This window comes from Octodon degus, unplaced genomic scaffold (assembly GCF_000260255.1).
Source record: "Octodon degus isolate 3935 unplaced genomic scaffold, OctDeg1.0 scaffold00032, whole genome shotgun sequence".
NCBI lineage: Eukaryota > Metazoa > Chordata > Mammalia > Rodentia > Octodontidae > Octodon > Octodon degus.
Genome location: NW_004524608.1, coordinates 3,156,944 through 3,173,727, shown reverse-complemented (window position 1 = coordinate 3,173,727; position 16,784 = coordinate 3,156,944). Strand labels below are relative to the sequence as shown.

At 49.9% G+C, this 16,784-nt stretch overlaps 1 protein-coding gene across 2 annotated transcripts in view; it reads left to right on the top strand.

Moving 5' to 3' along the window:
• The first annotated feature begins 1,168 nt into the window (after positions 1-1,168).
• Atp8b2 (ATPase phospholipid transporting 8B2) overlaps positions 1,169-16,784 on the top strand; it is a 21,352-nt gene continuing 5,736 nt past the window's right edge. Inside the window, exons 1-16 of one of the 2 annotated variants that reach the window (XM_004629809.2) lie at positions 1,169-1,236; positions 3,380-3,438; positions 3,770-3,883; positions 4,011-4,109; positions 4,391-4,452; positions 4,551-4,623; positions 4,889-4,959; positions 5,196-5,275; positions 8,475-8,633; positions 8,866-8,954; positions 11,425-11,621; positions 14,235-14,443; positions 15,247-15,290; positions 15,704-15,869; positions 16,019-16,207; positions 16,330-16,445. In XM_004629809.2, coding sequence (XP_004629866.1) covers positions 1,206-1,236; positions 3,380-3,438; positions 3,770-3,883; positions 4,011-4,109; positions 4,391-4,452; positions 4,551-4,623; positions 4,889-4,959; positions 5,196-5,275; positions 8,475-8,633; positions 8,866-8,954; positions 11,425-11,621; positions 14,235-14,443; positions 15,247-15,290; positions 15,704-15,869; positions 16,019-16,207; positions 16,330-16,445 — 1,758 coding nt within the window. In that variant the 5' untranslated portion in view covers positions 1,169-1,205. Of the gene's footprint in view, positions 1,237-2,120; positions 2,209-3,379; positions 3,439-3,769; positions 3,884-4,010; positions 4,110-4,390; positions 4,453-4,550; positions 4,624-4,888; positions 4,960-5,195; positions 5,276-8,474; positions 8,634-8,865; positions 8,955-11,424; positions 11,622-14,234; positions 14,444-15,246; positions 15,291-15,703; positions 15,870-16,018; positions 16,208-16,329; positions 16,446-16,784 lie in introns of those variants that run through there. The other variant, XM_023713721.1, reaches the window with a different exon arrangement.

Here is a 16,784-nt window from a genome sequence, read left to right as displayed (position 1 = left end):
AATTACAGAGGCTGGGTAGACAAGCAATTAGTATACCTCGGAGCTGACAGGCTGGTGGGGTGTTTCCTGTCGGCTGGAGGCAGGGGGACCCAGGAGAAAGTGGGAGGCCATCTACTCTTTGCTTTGAGCCAGGCTGGGGAATAGGGTTGAAACTTTGCAATCACCTCCTTCTCTCTTTTTTCCCCGTTGTACTGGGGATTGAGGCCAAGGCCCCACACGTTAGGCAGGCTCTTTACCATTGAGCTACATCTCTAGCCCTTCTTATTTTTTACGTTAAGACAGGGTCTTGGTAGTTGCCCAAGCTGGCCCTGAACCTAGTGATCCTGCTACGTCAGCATTCCAGGTAGCTGGGATTATGCCACCACTCCCAGCTTTCCAACTATGAAGCCAGCTACCCTGGGTAGAGGAGGTTTAGGGTATAAGAGAGAGTTTATGTCTTTTTAGGAGAAAGAAAGGAAGTGGGAAGGTGTAAGGATGCCTGGCTTTTTCCAAGTTTGAACCCAGTTACACTGGGTAGAGGAGGTTTAGGATATAAGAGAGAAAGGGGGCCTCCTCTGACATGGTTCAGAAGACCCTTCTGCTAGCCCAGAAGGAAAGCTGGCCCAGATTGAGGGGAAGTGGTTTGGAGACTTGTCTGAGTAGGAAGTGAGGGCCAGCCCTCTACTGTGAGCTTCTCTGCAGAGAAGGTGATAATGGAAGCCCCAAGAGTGGGGGTGGGGATGGGGGACTTGTGGGCATTTCTAGAAGGGTGGAGCCTGCTTACTGGTTTCCTGATGCCCTGCCAGGTGTTTCCTGGCTTATTTTCCCTCCACCCCACCCTTTGGGGGAAATGCTGCTGTCTAGTGCAGGCGTCACACGTTGTCACCCAGATGGTACATGGGGCATCCATGGTCTCTAACTTGAGACCTTATCAATATCTGTCTACATCTCAGAGGTCCTCGCCCTGCAGGCCTTGGCTTCACTACACACGTAGCCCTCCCATGTTACCCAGAGCAGAGGGAATGGCCCCTTTTCTCTGTTACCCTTTGGCAGGAATAGGGAGAATGATGGTGGAGCTGGCGGAAAGGGCTGGCAAGGGCCTGAGAAGGGAAACTTTAGAGGGTCTGATGAGGGGAATGAAGGGTCACCTGCTGCTCCCTGACCTCCCGCATCTGTTACCTTCCTGCAGGGTCTCCCATGGGATTGCTGGGACTTTGTTGGGTGAGATGGCACTGTGTGCAAAAAAGCGTCCCCCAGGTAAGAAGGGCAAGGGGTGGCGAACCCTGGGGCCATCGTGAGTGGGTGTTGTTTTGGCCCAGAGAGCCAAGAGAAGGGAGACAAACTGGTAGAGGTCTAAGAAAGGAGAGTTTCTTTTTTTCTCTTTTTAAAGCCGGGGTCTTCCTATGTAGTTCAGTCTGGGGTCCATGTAGTTTGCAGTCATCCTCCTGCCTAGGAGGGATTACAATTGTGAGCTACTGCGCCTGGCTGGGGAAAGAGATTAAAACCCCTCACTTCCTGGGGGAAGACTAGGACAGTTTTTCCATTTGAGGCTTCAACTGTGTTTCCTGGTGGGATACAGTGAGTGCAAGACCCCTGCCCACACATCTGTATTCTTATTTGGAGACACCTGCAATTCCTACTCTGTGGCCTGAGGAGGCCTTCAATCTCTTCTCGTTTTCCACCCGCCTCGTTTTCCACCCACCGGGTTCTGCGCTCTCGCCTGCGGGGGTGAGGGACCAGCGCGGTTGCCCCCGACTACACGCAGTCTGCTCGCCGCATTGGCCGAGCAGGTTGGGGAGGCGGGGCTCCGCTGGCTGTCGCCTACGCGGCGCTGGCTGCGCGGCCCCTGCAGTTGGGGCGGGCGGAGCCCGGTCTGCGCTAGGCGTCCTGGGTCACTCCGGGTGCGCACGCTGGGGCTGCGGGAGACCCGGGGTCCGCGGAGCCGCTGACAGCGGTCCGGGCGGGCGGGTGTCGCGGCCCCGAGGATGGCCTGGGCAGAGGGGACTGCGCGCCCTGGATGGCTGGGGCTCCCCTCTGAGCGACCGCAGCTTCTGCGCTTCGCTTGGGGGCCGCCCCGTAGGCGGTAGGCACTGCTGAAGCCGAGCATAGACAGTGTGCCCTCCCCTACTCACACCGGGACCATGACGGTCCCCAAGGAGATTCCTGAGAAGTGGGCCCGGGCCGGGGCACCTCCCTCCTGGAGCCGAAAGAAGCCCTCTTGGGGGACAGGTAATAAGCGGCAGCTCTTCCGCACCCCTAATTCCCCATCCATTCTCCACATTCCCTTTTTCCCAGCCTCCAGCATTCCCTGGTTTGCTGTCCAGACCCAAAGATCCTGGCTCAGAAGGCTTAGACCCCTGTTCTTTCTTTGCTTGGCCTGTGGTGATTGCACAGGGTCTTCCCCTCGGAGGAAGTTTCTGGGAGTAGCGTGGTCCTGATGGGATGCTGTGGCCTGGGTATTGCTGCAGTGTGATCAATGCGGGGCTTGGAAGAGAGGTCTGAATGTCGCGTCTGGCTCTTTTAAGATACTAGGTTTGCTGCCGAACTAAGTTACTCCCTTTTATAGCCCGAGGTCATAGTGACCCCACGATGTGAGATGAGCACCCCTTCATAGGACATCCCCTGTCCCCTGTTGTGGGACCTAAACTTGGTTCCTGCAGGGACCTGTGGAGGTTTGGATAGGTGTAGCTGAGGGACAGGTGAGCCACTTAAGGAGAATTATGTAGATGGCGCTGGAAAGGTCACAGTTACAGAGTGGCTGTTTCAGTTACATATCCTTCCTCTCTTACATCAGTCTCAGTTTGTGTGACCCATATCCCTGAGCCCCCACCTTCCCTATTTGAAGATGAGCTGTAAAATAGGTGATGTCATTGTTGGCCAGTCAGAAGCTTCTGCTGGTGACATGTGACAAGCAGAGGCTCCTGTGGGGGAACTGCACATGGGACTGAGATGCTGCCGCAGAGCAGCTCCAGGGCACAGTGACCCTTAATCTCAACACCCACCCCACTCCTCCCAGGTCTCAGGAGAGAGGTACCTAAGGGGAACATGCTTTGTGGCTGCTTCATGCTTATGGTAATGGCCGTGTTAATTGTAACAGCACAAGAGCCTGGGGATTCCCATGACAACTAGTGGCTAAGGTTCCTCCAGAGTGGGTCCAGTGGAGGATCTTGACTGGAGGGAAAAGAAAACAGGCTTTCTTGTGAATGTGATCATCAGAGCCTGGCTGTTGGTGAGAGGTAGATTGGAGAGGAGAAATGAAAGGCACTTCAGTGGAGCTAAGAGCCATATTCTGTGAGCAGAACCAGAGTCTCTCTTTGGCTCCTCTCTCCACAAAGTAGGATGGCCTTGAGGTGTGGGTCCTCCTTTTGCTCTTCCTAACTGTAATGTGGTTCTGTTGTAGAAGAAGAGAGGAGGGCGCGGGCTAATGACCGAGAATACAATGAGAAATTTCAGTATGCGGTAAGTGACCTCAGACCACCTGTTCCAGAGTGAGAAGGGGAGGTACAGGAACATCCTGGGCTGGGACTGAAGGCTGACAAGGGAAATGGTGAGGGGAGGCGAAGGAGGTCTTGTTGGCTGCTCCATCTGCTACAGTGTGGAATTTTTCAGACGACCTTCACTGGTCTGGAAAGCAAGATACCTCAACACAGGGAGTGATTCTCTCTCTCCCAACCCCCATTGCTGGTGTTTGGGGGCAGAGGTTTGGGGAAGTATAAAGATAGAGGAGCCAGCCTCAGGTTCAGGGGTGGGGGTGGGGGCTTCCTCTTTATCTTTTCTCCCACTACCATAGAGCAACTGCATCAAGACCTCCAAGTACAATATTCTCACCTTCCTGCCTGTCAACCTGTTTGAGCAGTTCCAGGAAGTTGCCAACACCTACTTCCTGTTCCTTCTTATTCTGCAGGTGAGTGGCCTGTCGTATATCCGCTGTGACTTCACAAAGTGAGATGAAGCCAGTGAAGAGGAGGGTTTAGGGCAGGAAGGCACTAGCTGGGCCACAACCGAAGCATGCTTCTCTTTCCCCTCTACAGTTGATCCCACAGATCTCTTCCCTGTCCTGGTTCACCACCATTGTGCCTTTGGTTCTGGTCCTCACCATCACCGCTGTTAAAGATGCCACTGATGACTACGTGAGTTGTTTGCATTCTTCTACTTTTTCAAGTGCCCCTTTCCTTCCACCCCCAACGTAAGTCACCTTCACCCAGCACAGTTCCTTGGTGACCTTCCTATCCTATCCCTTACCTGGCTCAGCTAGATCCATACCTTGGCTGAAGGGGGACAGGGAAGTCAGGAAGAGTCAGTCTGTGAGCAGGTGTGCGCAAGGCATTCCCCATCATGCTCCGAGCTTACCAATGGTCCAGCTCCCTTGGAGCAGGAAATTGGACTTTACCTTTCTTGTTTCTCTTTTTAGTTCCGCCACAAGAGTGATAACCAGGTGAATAACCGGCAGTCTCAGGTGCTGATCAATGGAATGTGAGTGCCTTCTGAAGGTGACAGCTCTGGAGAAAAGGGGTCCCCTGGGAATGTCATTAGCTATTGACAGCCTCTTCCCTGTCTTCTTCTTGCTGCAGCCTCCAGCAAGAGCAGTGGATGAATGTCTGTGTTGGTGATATTATCAAGCTTGAAAATAACCAGTTTGTGGCGGTAAGGGACAAGGTGCCCACCCTGGGCCCGGAGGGCTGTTTTTCTCTGGGCAGAGAGGGACGAGTCCTTTCTACTTTTTTTTTAAAAAACCATAAAAGGAGACTTTGTTGAGTAGGAGGTTTCCTCTGTGTCCTTTTAAGATACCTGCCTGAGACTAGCCATTGTCTGCAATAAGAAAGGGAGGCGTGCTCAGTGGGGAAGCCATCACCAGAGCCCACAGAGGGTGGGCTTGGGCCTTTAGGTTCTCATTAGGTTTTCTTTGTAGGCGGATCTCCTGCTCCTTTCCAGCAGTGAGCCCCATGGGCTGTGTTACATAGAGACGGCAGAACTTGATGGGTAAGTGGCACCCTTAGTGTCAGATCTCCTTATGCCACCCTAGGAGCAAAATGACGGTGTTTGAAAGAAGTTCTCAGATCTGAGCTCTCTTGCTTTAGCTAAAAATTGAGGATCTGAAAGAGTTTGGCTGTGTAGAAGTCTTAGCGGGGCTGAGTGGTAGCACCCAGTAATCAGGTCCCCCAGGTTCCCTAAAAAGGCCGGGAGGAAGCCAGGACTCAGGAGTCCTCTCCTTCCAGAGAGACCAACATGAAAGTGCGCCAGGCGATTCCTGTCACCTCGGAGCTGGGAGACATCAGCAAGCTTGCCAAGTTTGATGGTGAGTAATCCTGCAGGTGCAGCCCTCAGGTAGAGGAGGTGGCTTGGGCTTTGTACATTTTCCTGTTGGCTTCTTAGTGCTGTGGTTGTATAGCTTCCTGGACTATGTTGTGGAGGGAAACCAGGTGGGCCACTTGCTTTTGAGCTGATGATCATTTTAGGGAAATTTTGTGAGTTCTCACTCACTTGCTGTGCATGTTGAGAGAAATTCAGCTTTTTGTTTTGCTTATTACCTCAGAATAATGATATATGCTCTTTATCAGAAGACAGACTATGGAGTGTATAAGAAAAGTTAATACAGTAGTCTCCCGCTGCCCAGTTCTGCCCTTCTCAGATAGTCAGGTTAACCTCCAATGCAGCGTGTATTCTTCCACAGTTGTTTTTCAGTACTGGATATTGAACTCAGGGTCTTTGGCACTGAGCTACATCCCCAGGCTTTTTTTTTTTTCTTCTTCTTTTCCAGTCAGATTTACTTCATATATTTTTACAACAATCACATTCATAAAAAAAATCACATTCATCATAGAGAGTTTGTGCCTGTGTATAAGATAACTTACTTAGGGGGCCTGGCCCTAGCTCAGGCCTTTAAGTGGCTGCTTCCACAAAGCTGTCAGCCTCAGGTTGCTGGAGTTCGAACCTCACAACTCTCCCGCTGGCCAAAAGTGCCCTGAAGGCGTTCCAGGAACAAAAAAAAAAAAAAAAAAAAAGATAACTTACTTGATTCTTTTTCATTCCCCATTCCCCTCCCCTCCCTCCAGCCCCTCTTCCTTTTTCCATTTACAGGAGCTTTGTTTCCATTCCCAGTCTTTTTGTTTTGTTTTCCTTTTTTTGCGCGGAACCGGGGATTGAACTCAGGCCCTTGTGCTTGCCAGGGAAGCACATATTCCATTGAGCCATCTCCCCAGCCCCTCCCAGTCTTTTTGTTTTTGTTTTTTTTTCTTGGCGGAACCGGGGATTGAACTCAGGCCCTTGTGCTTGCCAGGGAAGCACATATTCCATTGAGCCATCTCCCCAGCCCCTCCCAGTCTTTTTGTTTTTTGTTTTTTTTTCTTGGCAGAACCGGGGATTGAACTCAGGCCCTTGCGCTTGCCAGGGAAGCACATATTCCATTGAGCCATCTCCCCAGCCCCTCCCAGTCTTTTTGTTTTTGTTTTTTTTTCTTGGCAGAACCGGGGATTGAACTCAGGCCCTTGCGCTTGCCAGGAAAGTGCTTATTCTACGGAGCCATCTCCCCAGCCCCTCCCAGTCCTTTTGTAAAACCAGATTTTATTGATAGATTTTACATATACATAATCCCATTCATCAAAGATTTTGTGCCTATACATGTTATAACTTGTTTTTTTTTTTTCATTCCCTTACCCTCCCTTCAGTACCTCCTCCCCTCCCTAGTCCTTATTAAATTTGATTTTTAAAATGTTTTTGAAACAAGGTCTAGCTAACTCACTAAATTGCCCTGGATGGGTTTGAACTTGTGGTCCTTCTGCCTCAGCCTGTCAAAGTGCTGCGATTACAGTTGGGCACTACCATGCTCACCTCATCTATACTTTTTCAGTAGAATAAGCACTTGCCTGGCAAGCGCAAGGTCCTGAGTTCAATCCCCAGTACCGCAAAAAACAAGAAAAACCTCATCTATACTTTTTTTTGATGACTGGCTCAGCCCACCCTGGGGGTGGGACTGGCATAGCATGTGGTACTGGGGATTAAGCCGGGGTCCCTGGGCTTGCCTAAGCTTGCCTAAGCAGGCGCTACTTCATCGGCCCTCATCTATACTTTTTACGTATGTTTATAGAAACATATAGTAAATATGATTGAACGTAATTCTCCTATGCTAAAGTCTTTAACCTACCCTTTTAAAAACCTGTCAGGGGGCTGGAGAGATGGCTCAGTGGTCTAAAGCACCTACTTGGAACAAGCTTAGTAAAGCACAGGGACCGCGGTTCGATCCCCCAGCACCACATGCCAGCCAGCCCCACCCCCTGGTGGGCTGAGCTGCCCCCCCCACTAAATAAATGTTAAAAATAAATTTAAAAAAATAAATTAAAAAAAAATAAATAAATAAAAACCTGTCAGGTACATCATAAGTGTCTTATCACATTAGTACATAAAGAATTTATCATCTTTTATTTTTTTAAATATTTTATTTATTTATTTATGTGTGTGTGTGTGTGTGTGTGTGTGTGTGTGTGGCCAGCTCAGCCCACCAGGGGGCGGGGCGGGCAGGCATGTGGTACTGGGGATTGAACCTCGGTCCCTGTGCTTTGCTAAGCTTGTTCTAAGTAGGTGCTTTAGACCACTGAGCCATCTCACCAGCCCTATCATCTTCTTTTAATAGTTGCTTAATATTTCTGAGAGTTGATGTGTCAGTTTATTCAACCACTTTGTGACTATTCAGTGGTTTCCAGCCTTGCTGTTCCAGTAATGCTTTAATAAAATTCGCTGTTCCCTATGCTGTTCTGAGAGTCCCAACAGTGGCTCCAAAATTGGGTGTACTTTTTTTTTTTCAAAGACAAGGTCTTAGGGCCGGCCAGATAGCTCAGTGGACTAAAGCGCCTGCCTGGGAAGAGCACAGCAGCCAGGGTTCAATCCCTGGCGTGAGGTGCTGGCCCCACCCCCAGGGTGCACTGAGACTGTGACTGAGACCTGTAATCCCAGCACTTGGGAGGCTGAAACAGGAGGATCACTATGAGTCCGATCTACATAGTGAGACCCTGTAGACCCTGCAGACCCTATACCAAATACGTAAAATAAAAAAATACAAGACAAGGTCTTGCTTTGTATTTCAGGCTGGCCTTGAACTCACTATGTAGCCCAGGCTGGTCTTGAACTCATAGCAATTCTCTTGTTTCAGTCTCCCCAGTGCTGGGATTACAGATGTGTGTCACCATGCCTGGATTTTGTTTTGGTTTTGTTTTTTGAGCAGGATCTCACTATATAGCCCAGGCTGGCTTTGAACTCATGGCAGTCTTCCTGCCTCAGCCTCTCAAGTGCTGGAATTATAGGCATGCACCACCGCACCTGGCATTTTTTGGGAGGGGTGTATGCTCTTAATACAAATTCACATTGACTTCTTTTCCTGAGCAGTTGCATCAGCTCATTGCCACCAGCAGGGCCTGTGCTCTCACATCCTTTACGTCAGCTGCTTTTTCTTCTGGTCAGGATGTAGCCTGAGTTGAGCAGCAGCCCTCCTCTCTCCTATTCAGGTGAAGTGATCTGCGAACCCCCCAATAACAAGCTGGACAAATTCAGCGGAACCCTCTATTGGAAGGAAAACAAGTTCCCCCTGAGCAACCAGCACATGCTGCTGCGGGGCTGCGTGCTTCGAAACACCGAGTGGTGCTTCGGGCTAGTCATCTTTGCGGGTGAGCCTCCCAGCTTTCAGGGAAAGAAGAGGACAAGTCAGTGACTCGGGCCTTCCTCAGAGTGTGTGGTGAAGCTGTGTAGTCTGGTGGGGTGCATAGAGCAGGAGCTTCGGGCCCTGAATAGAGACTTCTCATCCACCCCATGACTTGATTTCCCCTGAGGTCCTGCAGCCTAGAGGCAGTGCAGAAGTCTAGAGGCAGATTTGTGATTTAGCTTCACATGTTTGTCTAGGTCCTGACACTAAGCTGATGCAGAACAGCGGCAGGACGAAGTTCAAGAGAACCAGTATTGATCGCCTAATGAATACCCTGGTGCTCTGGGTAAGCCTCCCCTTTGGCCCCCACCTCTGCCTTTCTGGGTCTCTTTGGCTGGTTCCCTTTCTTCCAATTGCTTTTCCCTGGTTAACAGACTTTGGGTTTGGCTCTAAAGCCACTGGTAGGTCCGCTACTCAAAGGCAGTGCTTATTTCAGTCTCCTTTAGACTGGAAAGATGTTATTTTAAAGAACTTTAGGAACGTGCATAAATCAACAGTTTAAAGCTGAAACAAGTCATCCCTTCTCTGCCTCCCAGTTGTGATGATGGCCCAGTATAGCATGTGACCTGCTGTTTGCTTCTGCCAGGGACAAGGAGGCCTTCATGGGATGGAGAGGCAATTAAGAGAAAAATTTCCATTTAGAAGCTGGGTAGTAGGATCCTTTCCCCCAACTTCTAAGGATGGAGGACCTCAGAGGAAAAGTTTCTCTTTTCATTTTTGGCAATTCCTGAATCCTTCTCTTGTTGAGTGAGAAATCTGAGCCCTTGGTTGGGCTCTCCTGGCCATCTTGCCTCTCCTGCCCACCGCCAGCCCCTGGTGTGCCAGTTTCCAAAGCCCGGGCCCAGCCTCTGTTTCACACAGCTTCTGCCCAGGCTGGAAAAGTCACAGAAACTCAGCCTGACACCCCAAATTAAATATTCTGTTGTTTTAAAAATATTTCGATGTACATGCTAACTTATTCCATTTATTCTAATAGTTTATCTTAGTTTATCAAAGTTTGTGTTATCAGGTTTCTTTTATGCCAAATCTTGATTTATGTCTTTACTATTTTGAAGATAGTGATACACGGTGTAATAGAAGTTATTATTCTGTTACTTGGTTATAAAAGTTTGTTTATTTTTTTCATAAAAAACAAACCCAAAACCCAAACCGAGAGGATGGTTAAGTCTGTCGCGTGAAGGCTTGCCCTGCACCTGGTGTCCTTTGAGCACCAGGATGGCTCCTGTTTCAAAGCCTCAACAGTGCAGGCAGCGGGCTGGTGAGATGGCTCAGTGGTCTAAAGCACCTACTTGGAACAAACTTAGCAAAGCACAGGGACTGCGGTTCAATCCCCCAGCACCACATGCCAGCCAGCTCCGCCCCCTGGTGGGCTGAGCTGGACACACACACACATACATACATACATACATAAATAAATAAATAAATAAATAAAAACAGTGCAGGCAGCTTTGAAACAAGATGTAGAAGAGCATATAGTGGTCTTGGTTATTTTCTTTCAATTGCTAAAACTTCCTTAAGACTCTTCTTCAGTAAGGAGGGGAAGGGGGTTGAAGGGAGAGTAGGGGAATGGGGGAGGATCTAGTCAGATCATGTACAGGTACAAGTTTCCTACGATGAATGTGATCAGTATGTCTACCTGAAAGGTACCAATATAGATCATGTTTGGAACAAGATCCTTCTTCAGAGTTGAGTCTGGTAGCACATGCCAGTGACCTCAGCAGTGTGGAGGCTGAGGCAAGAGGATGGCAACTTTGAGCCCAGCCTGGATGAATGCTCTCTTGACTTAGCAAGATATTGTTTCAAATTAAAAAAAAAAAAAAGATAAAAAAGGCTGGGAACTTAGTACATATGAATGGCCTCAGTTCAGTCTCCAGTACTAGGGAAAAAAATTGCTGTTCATGAAAGTAGTTTGTTTCCCTAGTTTTAAAAAGTGGCACTATGGTAGGGGACTCAGGTCAACAATTTTTGATATTGTCAGTCAAGTGGAAGACCCAATACTATTAAGGGCTACTGGACTCTTTTAGAATATTTTGCTGAGCTTTCACACCTATAATATTCAAATAGTGGAACTTAACAAAAAAAGGGGATACAGATGAATGTCCATTTTGTATCTGTGCATTCAAAGTGGTTAGGATAGATATATAGTTAGTTACATTCTCTTAATGAATAGAGGGATTTGTTCTAATGGTGTTTGTAAATAGGATATCATGTCCGCGTCTTGTACAGCAATTAACCACTAGGAAGAATGTAGGCAATGTGTAAATTATTGAAACTGTCCTACCAATTTGGTTTGAAACTGTCTCATTGCTATTTGCTTCTCAATAAAATTATGGGGAAAAAAAACCTAAAAAAAAAGTGGCACTATGTATAAAATGGAGACCTTACAATAATGGGGGAGTTTTGCTAGCCGTGAAAACAGCGCAGCTACACCAGCGTCAGTGGCACATGGAAAGCTCGCCCTCGCTCTTACCACTGAGGACTCCTGAGGGTGCCAGCTTGGGAGCTGCTTTGCTGTTTTGGCTTCCCCACCATACAGATGAGAAAGTGTCCCAAGAGCAGGCCGAGTGACAGCCCACAGCCGAGAAGGCCTTGTCGTCAGGTCTTCTTGCTGGTTCTGCGCTCTTTCTAGTAGAGCATGCCGCCAGTTTAAAGTTGCCTGAGCTTTGAAGGGCTCAGGCATGAGCAGTGACTGTCATGGGGGATGCGCCTGCTTTCAGAGCTTTCTTAGCCACCCTCAGCTTTTCATTCTTCCCTAGATTTTTGGATTCCTGGTCTGCATGGGAGTGATCCTAGCCATTGGCAACGCCATCTGGGAGCATGAGGTTGGGACGCGCTTCCAGGTCTACCTGCCCTGGGACGCGGCGGTGGACAGTGCCTTTTTCTCCGGTTTCCTTTCCTTCTGGTCCTACATCATCATCCTCAACACCGTCGTGCCCATCTCCCTGTATGTCAGGTGTGTGCTTTCTCTGACCTGGGGTCTCCTGTAGGGCACTGCTTGGCAAACTTCTGTGAAGGTGAAACCCTTGAGAAGGAATATGGAGCCCTTTTTTTCATGTACTGTGAACATTTTTTTGTTACCTCTTTACTTTTGTTGTGCATAGCAAAATTTTACAAGTTTCCTGGCACTTGGGACTATATCTGAACAACAACCATGTTAATTTATTCAGCATGTATTTATTGCACACATCCCCTGTGCAGAGAATTACAGAGGTGCGCGGCATACGCAAAGATGAACCAGGAATGGATTTCCATCCCACTAGGTCTGGTAGTGCAAGAAAAATCTCAGCACACTGTAAAGCAAAACAGGAAGAAAGTAGAAGTTATCCTACCTGGAATGTTTGGTGTAAAGCAAGGATGTGTCAAATAGCTTCTGTCTGCAGAAGTGGCACACTGGTGGGGAGATTGCAGCAGTGCCAGGCACTGAGATACTAAGTGGGAAGTACGAAGGAGGCAGAACGCCCCTCCCTCCCCATGCAGGTAGTCAGGGAGGACATCTCAGAGGAGTTGTACTGGGTGGGTAACAACAGAGCTGGAGTGGAGGGGAGGAAGAGAAGTCTGATAACAAAGATAAGGGGACCAGAGCAGGCAGTGCCTTTGAGAGCAGCTAGGGAGGGGCTTGGTTTGTTTTAAATCTAGCCACCAGGTATGGTGGGGCATGCCTGTCATTCCAGCACTTGTGGGGCTGAGACAGGAGAATCAACACAAAGTTCAAGGCCAGCTGGAGCTGCACATTGAGTTCAAGGACAGTCTGGGCTCCTTAGCAAGACCTGGCTTCAAAAGAAATAAAAAAGGGGCCGGTGAGATAGCTCAGGGGACTAAAGCACCGGCTTAGGCAAGCACAGGGACCACAGTTTTCCCCTCACTGGCCCCGCCCTCAGGGCGGACTGAGCTGGCCCCAGAATTTGGGCGTGGTGGTGTATGCTTGTAATCCCAGTGCTGAGGAGGCTGAAAGCGGGAGGATCACTATGAGTCCAAGCTGCATAGTGACCCTGTAACAACCAAATACACTAAAGTGAATGAATCTAGGGGGTGTTCTAGGAAGAGTTGTTTGACAGTGGTGTGAGGCATATGCCAGGTGGTGGGGACATCTAGGAGGTTTGAGCTAAAGCAGACCTCAACAGCATGGGGCCCTGTGAGAATGAAGAGAGGAGGGGCATAAGAGAAGGAAGGGAGAATCCAGAGGAAAGAAGCTTTCTTTCTTACTTGTGCCTTGTACTTGAATAAGGAGGCCTGTGATTTTTTTTTTTTTTTTTTTTAAGGAGCTGCTTTATGGAGCTGCTCAGTACTCTTCCTGTCTGGCACCCATAGTTGGAAGAGATCCCCAAATGGCCCTCAGTTGCCTCTTGTCTCTGTGGGGGCCTCTAGACCCCAGTGCTCATGATGAGTGGAAGGTAAAGTGGTCCTGTATCGAGAGGGGACAGTTGTACATTTTCAGAACACATGGCAAGGCGGTCCTGCCACTGTTCACTAGCCACGTGACCCCAGGCACATCTGCCATTACTTGGTGCCACCTATGACTTCTGCTTTCTTATATAAAGTGGAAGCTGTGAGACCTGTTTTACCCTCTTCTGAGGGATGTCTTGATGGAAGATGGTAGCATTTCTGTCATCCTTGCAAGACTGGTTTTACATTACTATTTAAATATTTTCTTGCTTACAACCTGATGTTCTTCCATCTTTGGACTTTCACCGTCCCTGTTTTGTATCTCAGTTGACTCAAAGCTATTGGTTGCTGCCTCAAGAAGTTTACTAAGTCTCGTCAGGTGCTGGGATATGTGGGGAAGGACGGGATGGCAGGAAGGTTGGTCAGCTGCAGGAGGAAAGGGCAGTGATGATATTCCTGGCTTTCTTTTTTTGTTCGGTAATAGAACCTGATAGGCACTTCAGTTGGGTCTGAAACAGGGTTCCAGACATGGCCACTGCTTGATCACATGGAATCTGAACACAGGACCCTTTCTGTAAACACTCATGTCCTAGCCCTAAGGTGGTGATGAGGAAAAAGGAGAATGGGAGCTGTTGACAGCACTCTGCTGTGGGCACTTGGGATTGGCCCCATATTCTCAGGGTCCCTCTCCCTCCGTGCGGGGTGGTGAGGGTGAGCAGCTGCAGAGCCACCTTAGTGTCCTTTCCCCAGCGAAGCCCTGACATGGCACTTGTGTTGCTGCGGCACGCGCAGCACCCTCATTATATCTCTCTCTTTTTTTCTCCCTCCCTTCCCTCTTGCACTTTCTCTTGTTTTTCTCTGCATGGTTTCTGTATTATTAGTCCTGAGGTAAGAACCGATTGAGCGCCTTGTCCACAGTTCCTTTTCCTCCTCTACCTGTGCTGTCCGTCCCTCCTGCCCAGACCCTGTGCACCTTGTGTCTGGAGAGGTCTGGAGGGTCGGGTCAGGGAGATCCTTAGCCAGCTGCACATGGGTCCCGCACCCAGATGTCCTTCCCACCCAGGCTCCCGCGCCCAGATGTCTTCTCCATGTTCTCCCCAGGCGGAGGGCCTGCAGCCACAGCTCGTGGGTGGGGCGCCTCCTCCCCTTCCAGCCCCAGCCTCACCTTCCGTTCCTTGTGCAGTGTGGAGGTCATCCGTCTGGGCCACAGCTACTTCATCAACTGGGACAAGAAGATGTTCTGCATGAAGAAGCGCACGCCCGCGGAGGCCCGCACCACCACCTTGAATGAGGAACTGGGCCAGGTGGAGTACATCTTCTCTGACAAGACAGGCACCCTCACCCAGAACATCATGGTCTTCAACAAGTGTTCCATCAATGGCCACAGCTACGGTAGGGCTGCGCTGCCCAGGGCTGGGGTATGCACAGTTATCTTAATGTCGGGTTTTCCTTTCTCCCACTTGGGTCTGAGGGCTGGGAAAGGGTCTGTTCTGTTCTCATGCCAGGCAGCAGAGACTGAGAGTCTTGCTTTGTTCTCCCCTGAAGTCCTTGCCCTGGTTGCAGCTCCAGGCACCAGGGAGCTTCCTGCCTGTTTGAAGTGAAGCCCCAGACCCTGGCCTCTGGGAATCCCGGCCAGGTTGGACCTTGGCTGCTATGGTGGTGTGTTAGACTCTCCCTGTGTTGCTGCTCGGGGACCTTGTGAGTCTCTGGAATGTGACTTTGGTCTCCCCAGTTGAAGTGGCCTGTGGCTGAGCTGCTGGGATGGCTTGGCCGGCTGTGTGGGGCTGACCTTCACGCAGGTGTGAGCCCTGCTTTCTGTACTAACTGGGACTCACACGCAGTGTGTGAGGCTTTGTCTGCTGTGTAGGCCTGGAGTGTGCTGGGCCTGGAAGAGCCTGGGAGCCCCAGGGGTGGAGTTGAAGAACTGGGTGTGCCCCAAGGAGTGAGCTTCTGGGAGGTTGTGGGGATAGGGTGGGGAGCACCATGGATACTGTGGTCTGGATCCTGGGTTCTGGGATCCAGGGTGCCTGTTGCCTCTTGTCCTTTGAGTCCGCAGTGAGAATATGGACATCATTTGCTTGATGATTAGGGCTGAGGGTTCCAAGGGCTTCATGGGTTCTGTGCTGGAGGCTTTCCCCATGGTCTGGAGAGCTCCAGCTCTGACATTGCCTCTCCTCTGTCCTGGCTGTGTGCAGGTGATGTGTTTGATGTCCTGGGACACAAAGCTGAATTGGGGGAGGTAAGATTCAGTCTCTGTACTCGTTCTATTCTCAGAGCCAGGTGTGCTGCTGCCTGCCTGTGATCTCAGCACACAGGAGGCCAAGGCAGGAAGATCACTGCAAATGTGAGGCCGGGCTGAACTACATAATGAGACCCTGTCTCAAAAAACAAAAGAACAGAAATATTGTATGCTTTGGTTAAGCACCTGACCAGTCAAGCTAGATGGGAGCAGAGTGGGAACAATGTGCTGTCCGGGCAGAAAATGGAAACTGCCTGGAGCAATGTGTGCTACAGAAAATAAGTGGCCGGGCGGGTTGAGTTCTGCTCAGGATCTCAGCCGTCTCACCTGGCAGTGCGAGGCAGGGGTGGCCTCTTTCCTGGGATGCAGCTGAACAGCCCAGCCTTTCCTGAGAGCCGTCTCAAATGTTCCAGAGACCTGAACCTGTTGACTTCTCCTTCAATCCTCTGGCTGACAAGAGGTTCTTGTTTTGGGACCCCAGTCTCTTGGAGGCTGTCAAGATGGGGGACCCACACACGCATGAGTTCTTCCGCCTCCTTTCTCTGTGTCACACCGTTATGTCAGAAGAAAAGAACGAAGGTGAGCCCTAGGCGGCTTGGCTGTGCTCTAGCCTGGTTTGTCCTCTTGGCACTGTCTGGTGGGGGGTGCTGGACTGGGGTTCCTGGGTAGGGGTATGGCCCAGGACATGGCCACTTCCAAAACCATGTGCCTTCTTCCTCTCTGCCCAGGAGAGCTGTACTACAAAGCCCAGTCCCCAGATGAGGGCGCCTTGGTCACTGCAGCCAGGAACTTTGGTTTTGTGTTCCGCTCTCGCACCCCCAAGACAATCACCGTCCACGAGATGGGCATAGCCATCACCTACCAGCTACTGGCCATTCTGGACTTCAACAACATCCGCAAGCGCATGTCAGTCATAGGTGAGCCCAGGATTGGGGCACGGAGAGATCAGGGTAACACACAGGCCTGGGATGGGTGAGGCAACCTGGTGCATCTAGGTGGGGGTCTTCACCAGCATTTCCTTCTCCTGCCCCATTCACAGTGCGGAACCCAGAGGGGAAGATCCGACTGTACTGCAAAGGAGCCGACACTATCCTGCTCGACCGACTCCACCACTCCACGCATGAGCTGCTCAGCGCCACCACGGACCACCTGAATGTAGGTGTGAGGAAGGAGGCCAGCCGGGGCTACTGCTCTTGGGGTTGGTGCACTGGGAGGGGCAAGACTGGCTTTTTAAAATTAAGCTTATTGGAACATTGTAGGTACAATTGTGATCACACTGATTATAGGGCATTTGTATCTGTACGTGATATAACTGTGACTTGCTTCTTTGTATGTTTTTCATCTTGCCTTATTAAATATAGTTAAGGTACCAAGTATGAGGCTTTAATATGTGTATACATACTAAAGTGACTACTGTAGTGAAGTAAATTAACACATCTATCCTTTCTCACAGTCACCTTTTGTGTGTGTGTGTCACTGGAGACTAATTGTGGT